The sequence below is a fragment of the Acomys minous genome, assembly GCF_964271855.1.
Source record: "Acomys minous genome assembly, chromosome: 18".
Taxonomy (NCBI): Eukaryota; Metazoa; Chordata; class Mammalia; order Rodentia; family Muridae; genus Acomys; species Acomys minous.
The window spans coordinates 59,070,412-59,082,625 of NC_140501.1; the positions used below are offsets into that span (position 1 = coordinate 59,070,412).

Genomic DNA, 12,214 nt, shown 5'->3' on the forward strand with positions numbered 1-12,214 from the left:
TCACAGGTGTGTCATGTCCCTCACAGTACCTGACATCCATCACAGGTGTATCACGTCCCTCACAGTACCTGACATACATCACAGGTGTATCACGTCCCTCACAGTACCTGACATCCATCACAGGTGTATCACGTCCCTCACAGTACCTGACATACATCACAGGTGTATCATGCCCCTCACAGTACCTGACATCCATCACAGGTGTGTCATGTCCCTCACAGTACCTGACATCCATCACAGGTGTATCACGCCCCTCACAGTACCTGACATCCATCACAGGTGCATCATGCCCGTCACAGTACCTGACATCCATCACAGGTGTGTCATGTCCCTCACAGTACCTGACATCCATCACAGGTGCATCATGCCCCTCACAGTACCTGACATCCATCACAGGTGTATCATGCCCCTCACAGTACCTGACATCCATCACAGGTGCATCATGCCCCTCACAGTACCTGACATCCATCACAGGTGTATCACGTCCCTCACAGTACCTGACATCCATCACAGGTGTATCACGTCCCTCACAGTACCTGACATACATCACAGGTGTATCATGCCCCTCACAGTACCTGACATCCATCACAGGTGTATCATGTCCCTCACAGTACCTGACATCCATCACAGGTGTATCACGCCCCTCACAGTACCTGACATCCATCACAGGTGTATCATGTCCCTCACAGTACCTGACATCCATCACAGGTGTATCACGCCCCTCACAGTACCTGACATCCATCACAGGTGCATCATGCCCGTCACAGTACCTGACATCCATCACAGGTGTGTCACGTCCCTCACAGTACCTGACATCCATCACAGGTGTGTCATGTCCCTCACAGTACCTGACATCCATCACAGGTGCATCATGCCCCTCACAGTACCTGACATCCATCACAGGTGTATCATGCCCCTCACAGTACCTGACATCCATCACAGGTGCATCATGCCCCTCACAGTACCTGACATCCATCACAGGTGTATCACGTCCCTCACAGTACCTGACATCCATCACAGGTGTATCACGTCCCTCACAGTACCTGACATACATCACAGGTGTATCATGCCCCTCACAGTACCTGACATCCATCACAGGTGTGTCATGTCCCTCACAGTACCTGACATCCATCACAGGTGTATCACGTCCCTCACAGTACCTGACATCCATCACAGGTGTATCACGTCCCTCACAGTACCTGACATCCATCACAGGTGTATCATGCCCCTCACAGTACCTGACATCCATCACAGGTGTATCACGCCCCTCACAGTACCTGACATCCATCACAGGTGCATCATGCCCCTCACAGTACCTGACATCCATCACAGGTGTGTCATGTCCCTCACAGTACCTGACATACATCACAGGTGTATCATGCCCCTCACAGTACCTGACATCCATCACAGGTGCATCATGCCCCTCACAGTACCTGACATCCATCACAGGTGCATCATGCCCCTCACAGTACCTGACATCCATCACAGGTGTATCACGTCCCTCACAGTACCTGACATACATCACAGGTGTATCATGCCCCTCACAGTACCTGACATCCATCACAGGTGCATCATGCCCCTCACAGTACCTGACATCCATCACAGGTGTGTCATGTCCCTCACAGTACCTGACATACATCACAGGTGTATCATGCCCCTCACAGCACCTGACATACATCACAGGTGTGTCACGTCCCTCACAGCACCTGACATCCATCACAGGTGTATCACGTCCCTCACAGTACCTGACATCCATCACAGGTGTGTCACGTCCCTCACAACCCCTGACATCCATCACAGGTGTGTCACGTCCCTCACAGTACCTGACATCCATCACAGGTGTGTCATGTCCCTCACAGTACCTGACATCCATCACAGGTGTATCATGTCCCTCACAGTACCTGACATCCATCACAGGTGTGTCATGTCCCTCACAGCACCTGACATCCATCACAGGTGTGTCACGTCCCTCACAGTACCTGACATCCATCACAGGTGTATCACGTCCCTCACAGTACCTGACATCCATCACAGGTGTATCACGTCCCTCACAGTACCTGACATCCATCACAGGTGCATCATGCCCCTCACAGTACCTGACATCCATCACAGGTGTATCATGCCCCTCACAGTACCTGACATCCATCACAGGTGTATCATGCCCCTCACAGCACCTGACATACATCACAGGTGTATCACGCCCCTCACAGTACCTGACATCCATCACAGGTGCATCACGCCCCTCACAGCACCTGACATCCATCACAGGTGTGTCATGTCCCTCACAGTACCTGACATCCATCACAGGTGTGTCATGTCCCTCACAGCACCTGACATCCATCACAGGTGTATCACGTCCCTCACAGCACCTGACATCCATCACAGGTGTATCACGTCCCTCACATCACCTGACATCCATCACAGGTGTATCACGTCCCTCACAGTACCTGACATCCATCACAGGTGTATCATGCCCCTCACAGTACCTGACATCCATCACAGGTGTGTCATGTCCCTCACAGTACCTGACATACATCACAGGTGTAATACGTCCCTCACAGCACCTGACATCCATCACAGGTGTGTCATGTCCCTCACAGTACCTGACATCCATCACAGGTGTATCACGTCCCTCACAGTACCTGACATCCATCACAGGTGCATCATGTCCCTCACAGTACCTGACATCCATCACAGGTGTATCATGTCCCTCACAGCACCTGACATACATCACAGGTGTATCATGTCCATCACAGTACCTGACATCCATCACAGGTGTATCACGTCCCTCACAGTACCTGACATCCATCACAGGTGTATCACGTCCCTCACAGTACCTGACATCCATCACAGGTGTATCATGTCCATCACAGTACCTGACATCCATCACAGGTGTGTCACGCCCCTCACAGCACCTGACATCCATCACAGGTGTATCACGTCCCTCACAGCACCTGACATCCATCACAGGTGTATCACGTCCCTCACAGTACCTGACATCCATCACAGGTGTATCACGTCCCTCACAGTACCTGACATCCATCACAGGTGTATCACGCCCCTCACAGTACCTGACATCCATCACAGGTGCATCATGCCCCTCACAGTACCTGACATCCATCACAGGTGTATCACGCCCCTCACAGTACCTGACATCCATCACAGGTGCATCATGCCCCTCACAGTACCTGACATCCATCACAGGTGTGTCATGTCCCTCACAGTACCTGACATCCATCACAGGTGTATCATGTCCCTCACAGTACCTGACATACATCACAGGTGTATCATGTCCCTCACAGTACCTGACATACATCACAGGTGTATCACGTCCCTCACAGTACCTGACATCCATCACAGGTGTATCACGCCCCTCACAGCACCTGACATCCATCACAGGTTTTCATGTCCCTCACAGTACCTGACATCCATCACAGGTGTATCATGCCTCTCACAGCACCTGACATCCATCACAGGTGTATCATGCCTCTCACAGCACCTGACATCCATCACAGGTGTATCACGTCCCTCACAGTACCTGACATCCATCACAGGTGCATCATGCCCCTCACAGTACCTGACATCCATCACAGGTGTGTCATGTCCCTCACAGTACCTGACATACATCACAGGTGTATCATGCCCCTCACAGCACCTGACATACATCACAGGTGTGTCACCTCCCTCACAGTACCTGACATCCATCACAGGTGTATCACGCCCCTCACAGCACCTGACATCCATCACAGGTGTATCACGTCCCTCACAGTACCTGACATCCATCACAGGTGCATCATGTCCCTCACAGTACCTGACATCCATCACAGGTGTATCATGTCCCTCACAGTACCTGACATACATCACAGGTGTATCATGTCCATCACAGTACCTGACATCCATCACAGGTGTATCATGCCCCTCACAGCACCTGACATACATCACAGGTGTATCACGCCCCTCACAGTACCTGACATCCATCACAGGTGCATCACGCCCCTCACAGCACCTGACATCCATCACAGGTGTGTCATGTCCCTCACAGTACCTGACATCCATCACAGGTGTGTCATGTCCCTCACAGCACCTGACATCCATCACAGGTGTATCACGTCCCTCACAGTACCTGACATCCATCACAGGTGTGTCATGTCCCTCACAGTACCTGACATCCATCACAGGTGTATCACGTCCCTCACAGCACCTGACATCCATCACAGGTGTATCACGTCCCTCACAGTACCTGACATCCATCACAGGTGTATCACGTCCCTCACAGCACCTGACATCCATCACAGGTGTATCATGCCCCTCACAGTACCTGACATCCATCACAGGTGTGTCATGTCCCTCACAGTACCTGACATACATCACAGGTGTATCATGTCCATCACAGTACCTGACATCCATCACAGGTGTATCACGTCCCTCACAGTACCTGACATCCATCATAGGTGTATCACGTCCCTCACAGCACCTGACATACATCACAGGTGTATCACGTCCCTCACAGCACCTGACATCCATCACAGGTGTATCATGTCCCTCACAGTACCTGACATCCATCACAGGTGTGTCATGTCCCTCACAGTACCTGACATCCATCACAGGTGTGTCATGTCCCTCACAGTACCTGACATCCATCACAGGTGTGTCATGTCCCTCACAGTACCTGACATCCATCACAGGTGTATCACGTCCCTCACAGTACCTGACATCCATCACAGGTGTATCACGTCCCTCACAGCACCTGACATCCATCACAGGTGTATCATGCCCCTCACAGTACCTGACATCCATCACAGGTGTATCACGTCCCTCACAGTACCTGACATCCATCACAGGTGCATCACGTCCCTCACAGTACCTGACATCCATCACAGGTGTATCACGTCCCTCACAGCACCTGACATCCATCACAGGTGTATCATGCCCCTCACAGTACCTGACATCCATCACAGGTGTATCACGTCCCTCACAGTACCTGACATCCATCACAGGTGCATCATGCCCCTCACAGTACCTGACATCCATCACAGGTGTATCACGTCCCTCACAGCACCTGACATCCATCACAGGTGTATCATGCCCCTCACAGCACCTGACATCCATCACAGGTGTATCATGTCCCTCACAGTACCTGACATCCATCACAGGTGTATCACGTCCCTCACAGTACCTGACATCCATCACAGGTGTATCACGTCCCTCACAGTACCTGACATCCATCACAGGTGCATCACGCCCCTCACAGTACCTGACATCCATCACAGGTGTATCACGTCCCTCACAGTACCTGACATCCATCACAGGTGTATCATGTCCCTCACAGTACCTGACATCCATCACAGGTGTATCACGTCCCTCACAGTACCTGACATCCATCACAGGTGTATCACGCCCCTCACAGCACCTGACATCCATCACAGGTTTTCATGTCCCTCACAGTACCTGACATCCATCACAGGTGTATCATGCCTCTCACAGCACCTGACATCCATCACAGGTGTATCATGCCTCTCACAGCCCCTGACATCCATCACAGGTGTATCACGTCCCTCACAGTACCTGACATCCATCACAGGTGCATCATGCCCCTCACAGTACCTGACATCCATCACAGGTGTGTCATGTCCCTCACAGTACCTGACATCCATCACAGGTGTATCACGTCCCTCACAGTACCTGACATCCATCACAGGTGCATCACGTCCCTCACAGTACCTGACATCCATCACAGGTGTATCATGTCCCTCACAGCACCTGACATACATCACAGGTGTATCATGTCCATCACAGTACCTGACATCCATCACAGGTGTATCACGTCCCTCACAGTACCTGACATCCATCACAGGTGTATCATGCCCCTCACAGCACCTGACATCCATCACAGGTGTATCACGTCCCTCACAGCACCTGACATCCATCACAGGTGTATCACGTCCCTCACAGTACCTGACATCCATCACAGGTGTATCACGTCCCTCACAGTACCTGACATCCATCACAGGTGTATCACGCCCCTCACAGTACCTGACATCCATCACAGGTGCATCATGCCCCTCACAGTACCTGACATCCATCACAGGTGTGTCAAGTCCCTCACAGTACCTGACATACATCACAGGTGGGACATGTCCCTCACAGTACCTGACATCCATCATAGGTGTATCACGTCCCTCACAGTACCTGACATCCATCACAGGTGTATCATGCCCCTCACAGCACCTGACATCCATCACAGGTGTATCACGCCCCTCACAGTACCTGACATCCATCACAGGTGTATCACGTCCCTCACAGTACCTGACATCCATCACAGGTATATCACGTCCCTCACAGTACCTGACATCCATCACAGGTGTATCACGTCCCTCACAGTACCTGACATACATCACAGGTGTATCACGCCCCTCACAGCACCTGACATCCATCACAGGTGTATCATGTCCCTCACAGTACCTGACATCCATCACAGGTGTATCATGTCCCTCACAGCACCTGACATACATCACAGGTGTATCATGTCCATCACAGTACCTGACATCCATCACAGGTGTATCATGCCCCTCACAGCACCTGACATCCATCACAGGTGTATCACGCCCCTCACAGTACCTGACATCCATCACAGGTGTATCATGCCCCTCACAGCACCTGACATCCATCACAGGTGTATCACGCCCCTCACAGTACCTGACATCCATCACAGGTGTATCATGCCCCTCATAGCACCTGACATCCATCACAGGTGTATCACGTCCCTCACAGTACCTGACATCCATCACAGGTGTATCATGCCCCTCATAGTACCTGACATCCATCACAGGTTTTCATGTCCCTCACAGTACCTGACATCCATCACAGGCACCCTGTGCCCTCACAGTACCTGACATCCATCACATCTATTTTGCATCCTTCCCATAGTGCCATTCTTTAGCTCCATGTTCCATGGGGTTACCTCTGGCATTTCATAAGACCCCTCCTCGGAGACTATCAGTTGTTGTTTTATCTGCTGTATTAATCTCTGATACCCATTCAGAACTAAGACTGACATCAACTTGCCCTTCATGGTCTTGAAGAATGGGCTTTAACTGCACAGTTGCTCTGGTCTGACAGCCCACACCTGCCTTACACAGTTTCCTTCCTTCCAATCCACACCTGCCTTACACAGTTTCCTTCCTTCCAATCCTTTGCTTTCTTCTCTTCTCTACATGCACTCTGGCCATGAACTATGAAGCACAGTGCAGTCCTTCCTCTGTTTTTGTTTTCTTTTGTTTTGTTTTGTTTTTTCCCGGTTGTTCTTTGAGGACCAATTCACATGACATTCATAATATTGACATATGTATAGCTTATGTTCCCCCCTTTTTTATTTTTCAAGACAGAGTTTCTCTGTGTAGCCTTGGCTGTCTTGGAAGTCACTCTCTAGACCAGGCTGGCCTTGAACTCATAGAGATCCACTTGCCTCTGCCTCCCAAGAGTGCCGAGATTAAAGGTGTGCGTTAGTGCCGTGCTGCAATTATTTCTCCTTTAAATCTGTTGATATATATAAGAACTTGTAACCCAGTTTGCTCATAGCAAAGTTTAAGAGTTTAAGAGATCTTAAAGCTTGACATAAAACACAGTATTCCAGATCCCAAAGTGTGGAATATAAGACTGTGGGTTCTTAGTGTTCTTTCCAAGGACAGATTCTTTTTAGGTGTGACTTAGCTGGACAGAGACCTTTAAATCTAATGAATGAATTTTGTTCTTTCTTCCAGCCGGATGGCTGCTTGCCCCAGTGACTCATGTGACTTTAATGACCCCAGGCTGTTAAAGAACATCGAGGATCAACATGTGAGTGAGCCTCTTACCTCTAGGACAAAGAGTGACTAGCAGTTCACTGTTTTTATGTGGTGGATGCTGGCTTGGTCTTCTACAGGCCTTATGTAGACAAACATGGCTGCAGTGAGCTCAAGAGTGGAATATCCTTGTCATATCCAGAAGACAGTATTTCACACCCCTAGTGATGACCCATTTAGGGCTGAGCACTCCCAACCATTATTTCTCAGCATTTAGACCAGTTGTGAGAGTCTCTGGTCTCACCCTGACCAAGGCAAATGGTAGATTATGTCTTTGTTAAAAATATCTAGATGAGAGAAGCATGGGAGAATTGCAAAGTTGAAGGATCCTAGAAACCTACAAGAAGAAAATTATGATAGGCAGATTTGGGCCCAGGGGTCCCGCTTAAACTATGGCACCAGCCGAGGACAATACAGGCTGTAAACTTCAAACCCCTACCCAGATCTAGCCAATGGACAGGACATTCTCCACAGTTGAGTGGAGAGTGGGGACTGACTTTCACATGAACTCTGGTGCCTCATATTTGACCATGTCCCCTGGATGGGGAGACCTGGTGGCACTCAGAGGAAGGATAGCAGGCTACCAAGAAGAGACTTGATACCCTATGAGCATATACAGGGGGAGGACGTCCTGTCCCTCTCAGTCACAGTCATAGGGGAGGGGAATAAGGGGAAAATGGGAGGGAGGGAGGAATGGGAGGATACAAGGGAGGGGATAATCATTGAGATGTAATATGAATAAATTAATAAAATAAAAAATATCAATATTCAGAAGACAGTTTGACCACTCGACCAGTCAGGAAAACAACTGATGGCTTCACCCTAGGACCCATGAACTCTTTAGCCAAGGGCTTGTCCAGTCTTAGGGTACCAGACCTGAGTTTTCTTCTGCGGAACATGCCTCAAATCCAATGTCACCTTGACGATGTTGACATTAAACTAAGCTCAGGGTCCTCAGTTGGTTATTACCTCTGCCCTTCTTTGAAGTAATGGACTGCTTTTTGGGCAGGCACAGAGAGATCTCCCCTGGCCCTCCTATTTAGGCTTCCAAGCCCCTCACCGGCAGCCCACTGCAGAAACGTGCTTAAAACTCCTCTTAGGAACCAGACACCAGTGAGGGGCAGTGAAGGTTGAGAGGAGGTATGAGGGATGTCCAGGTTGTGTGAGCCTGCCAGCCACCCTGTAACCATCTGGTCTGGACACTTGGTTTATATGCAGTGCCCAGGCAGGTGACAACCGCCTCGCTTGGAACAGTAATATCGGTAGGAACCATGATCGGGACAACTCAACCCTGGAGCTGACCTCCACCTGAGCCGTCTGTGGTGCCCCCAACAAGGCATCTTGCTTGCACATCAGAAAAAGAATGTTTGTGCCCTGCTCTTGTCTTTGAACCTCAATTTTGGAGTGTTGGTTCTATGGGCAGGAGAACTGTGTCCAGTGGGAACCAACGGGGAAGTCTAGGGTCCGTAGGCCACTACATATATGTCTGTTGTGCTGGTTAGTGTTTTGTGAATTGACACAAGCTGCAGTCATGTGAGGGGACGAACCCTCAGTTGAGAAAATGCTTCTTCTATAAGATTGTCCTGTAGGCAATCCTATGGGGCATTTTCTTGATTGGTGACTAATTTAGGAGGGTCCAGCCTATTGTGGGTGGGGTTACTCTTGGCATGAAGTCTTGAGATATATATCACATACACACACACACACACACACACACACACACACACACACACACACACACGTGAGCACACGTGCACAAGCTTATAATCAATTATGGAACTATTTCCTGAAGAAGACTCTCTCTCTTGCTCAGCATCCCTTGCCTGCCTGTAGTTCTTAGTCTATGGTTGGGGCCCCATGAGTGAGATTGTCTCTTTCCTTCTTCTTAGCATGTGTATTGGTGTTGCCTTGTTTGGGTCTTATTTAGGCATCCATATTGTTGAGACTTCATGGCTATAGCTTCCCTGGTTTTTTAGGAGACAGTCTCACAGACTTCCTGTTCCACTGGCTCTTAGAACCTCCCCACTCCCCAACAACGATCCTGAGCCTTAGACAGAGGAGCTGTGCTATCGTATCCATTGGAGCTGATCACCACACTGTCGCATGTTCTCTGAATTTTCATCACTGTGGTTTTCTGTAATACCTAGTGGTCAACCTCGAAATCATACACAGCAAGTACCATTATAAGGATTGAGAAGGCTGTATTTACACATTTAAGAAAAAAAATAACAAAAATTAAAGAAAAAGAGGCCAAGGATTTGAAATAGAGTGGGAGGTGGGTAACACAGGAGGGGTTAGAGGGAGGAAAGGGGGGAAATGATGCAATTATATTTTAATTTCAAAAAGTGAAAAACCATGTTTTAAAAAGAGCAGGTAAGCAAGCCATGGGGAAGCAGGCCAGTAAGCAGCACTCTTCCATGGCCCCTGCTTTAGTTCCTGCCTCTAGGTTCCTGCCTCAACTTCCCTTGGTGACAGAATGTGACCTGGGAGCTGTAAGGAAAATTCTTTAGACTATTAATTTTAATAGAGTCTATGAAGGAAAAAAAAACAATGCAAAGGACTGAGCCAGAGGCAGCAGGCCATGGGGGGCCTGGGTTCAGCTAAGGCTCTCAACCTTGTGTAAAAGGGAGCGGAGAGCTTTTACTGGATCACTGGATCACAGGCCTGTGTGCAGCAGCAGTGAGTTTTGTGTGTGTGTGTGAGTACATTGGAAGGCCAGATAAAACAATAAAAAATGGGGGTGGAGTATAGGAAACGACATCATTGGGTTAGTCCACCAGCTACATGGTTATAACAACTAGTTGTTTGCTTCCGGTCCGATTGGTTAACTGGCCTCAGGTCCTGCAGGGAACCAAAGTTCAGGAGGGCAGTCGCAGTGCTGGTTGGCTCAGCTGGCCCACAGTGCCTGTGTTCAGCCTCCCAAACCTTGGCAGACACAGTGCGTGGTGCACACTAGATCCCTGAGTATGTTTGAGCCAATAAATCAACAATATGTAAGCCAGGTTCTTGTTTTATAAGACTTAGAAGTCCTTAGTAAATGCGAAAGTGTACTGATTTCTAAGATTTCAGTTAAACTCATAGGATCTCTTTTTTTAGGGGCGACAGGAAAAGACTGAACAGGGATGTCACAGATTTTAGGTGTCGATACTAGAGAGATCAGACACTCAGAAGATCAGCCAGCTTAATGGGTGGGAAGGGCAGTGGTGGCACAGGGTGACTGTGCTCTGAAGCCCAGAGCAACTGGCTTGGGGGAAGTGGCTAGAATGTTTACCAAGGCTAGTTTGCTGAAAGCAGGTGCAGGGCTGTGGGCATGACGGGACAAATGAGAAAGGATATGACTTGTTTGAATACCAGAGCGGCAGGAGGTGGGTTCCATATAGGACAAGTGTCTGGTCCTAGGGCAGTGGTTCTCAACCTGTGGGTCATGAACCTGTTGCGGGTCAAACAACCCATTCACAGGGGTCGCCTAAGACCATCAGAAAACGCACGTGCTTACATTATGTTTCATAGCAGTTGCAAAATTACAGTTATAAAGTAGCAATGCAAATAATTTTATGGTTGGGAGTCACCACAACATGAGGAAGCGCATTAAAGGGTCACAGCATTGCGAAAGTTGAGAACCACTGGCCTAAACTCAGCCAGCTGAACATCTGAACTCTGTGCGAAAGCAAATGGCAAAGTCTGGCTGGATTTCTTTTTCTTGTTTTGAGACAAGGTCTCGCCCTATTTCCTTGGCCAGCCTGGAGCTCACCATATAGACCAGGTTGGCCTTGGGGTCATAGAAATCCTCCTGCTCGTACCTCCCAAGTGCTGGGATCAACAGTGTGTGCCACTCTGCCTGGCCTCTCACTGGCTCTTTGAGCAGGCGATGGCTTGAATCCACTGGCTAACTGGGCCCTTCTGCTTTTAGCCCACAGCCCCTTGTATACAAGAGTTCCTGACCCTGCTGGCTGTGTGTCACACCGTCGTCCCCGAGAAGGATGGAGATGAAATCATCTACCAGGCTTCCTCGCCAGGTGAGGGCTCTTGTCGGAAGTGCCTGGTTGGCTCTTTCCCTGGAGACTTGGGTGTTTCCAGTTGTTTTTGGAAGATGCTATGGTGCACCTTGCCCCACAAGACCTGCTCTTTGTCATTGGCCTGTCTCCAGATCACGACTGTAGATGTTATAGGTTCAGGATTATAGTTCTGCCCGGGAGAGCTGGTATGGGGGTGTCTGGACTCTGATAGTACTCAGGTGGAAAGGAGGAGCCCAGGCTATCTTGCACATCCTGGTACACACTCTTGAGCTAGAAAATTCTTTTAGGAGAGAACCAGGCTGGCTCCCTGGCTGCCTCATCCACCACACTCCGTGGGGCATCAGAGCACTTGTCCTT

General features: G+C 49.5%; 1 protein-coding gene across 5 annotated transcripts in view; it reads left to right on the forward strand.

Annotated features, from left to right (window-relative positions):
* ATP8A2 (ATPase phospholipid transporting 8A2) overlaps window positions 1-12,214 on the forward strand; it is a 543,049-nt gene that overhangs the window by 175,736 nt on the left and 355,099 nt on the right. For all 5 annotated transcript variants that reach the window (XM_084768271.1, XM_084768273.1, XM_084768274.1 and 2 more), the window contains 2 exons: window positions 7,761-7,836; window positions 11,752-11,857. In XM_084768271.1, coding sequence (XP_084624397.1) covers window positions 7,761-7,836; window positions 11,752-11,857 — 182 coding nt within the window. The remainder of the gene's footprint in view (window positions 1-7,760; window positions 7,837-11,751; window positions 11,858-12,214) is intronic.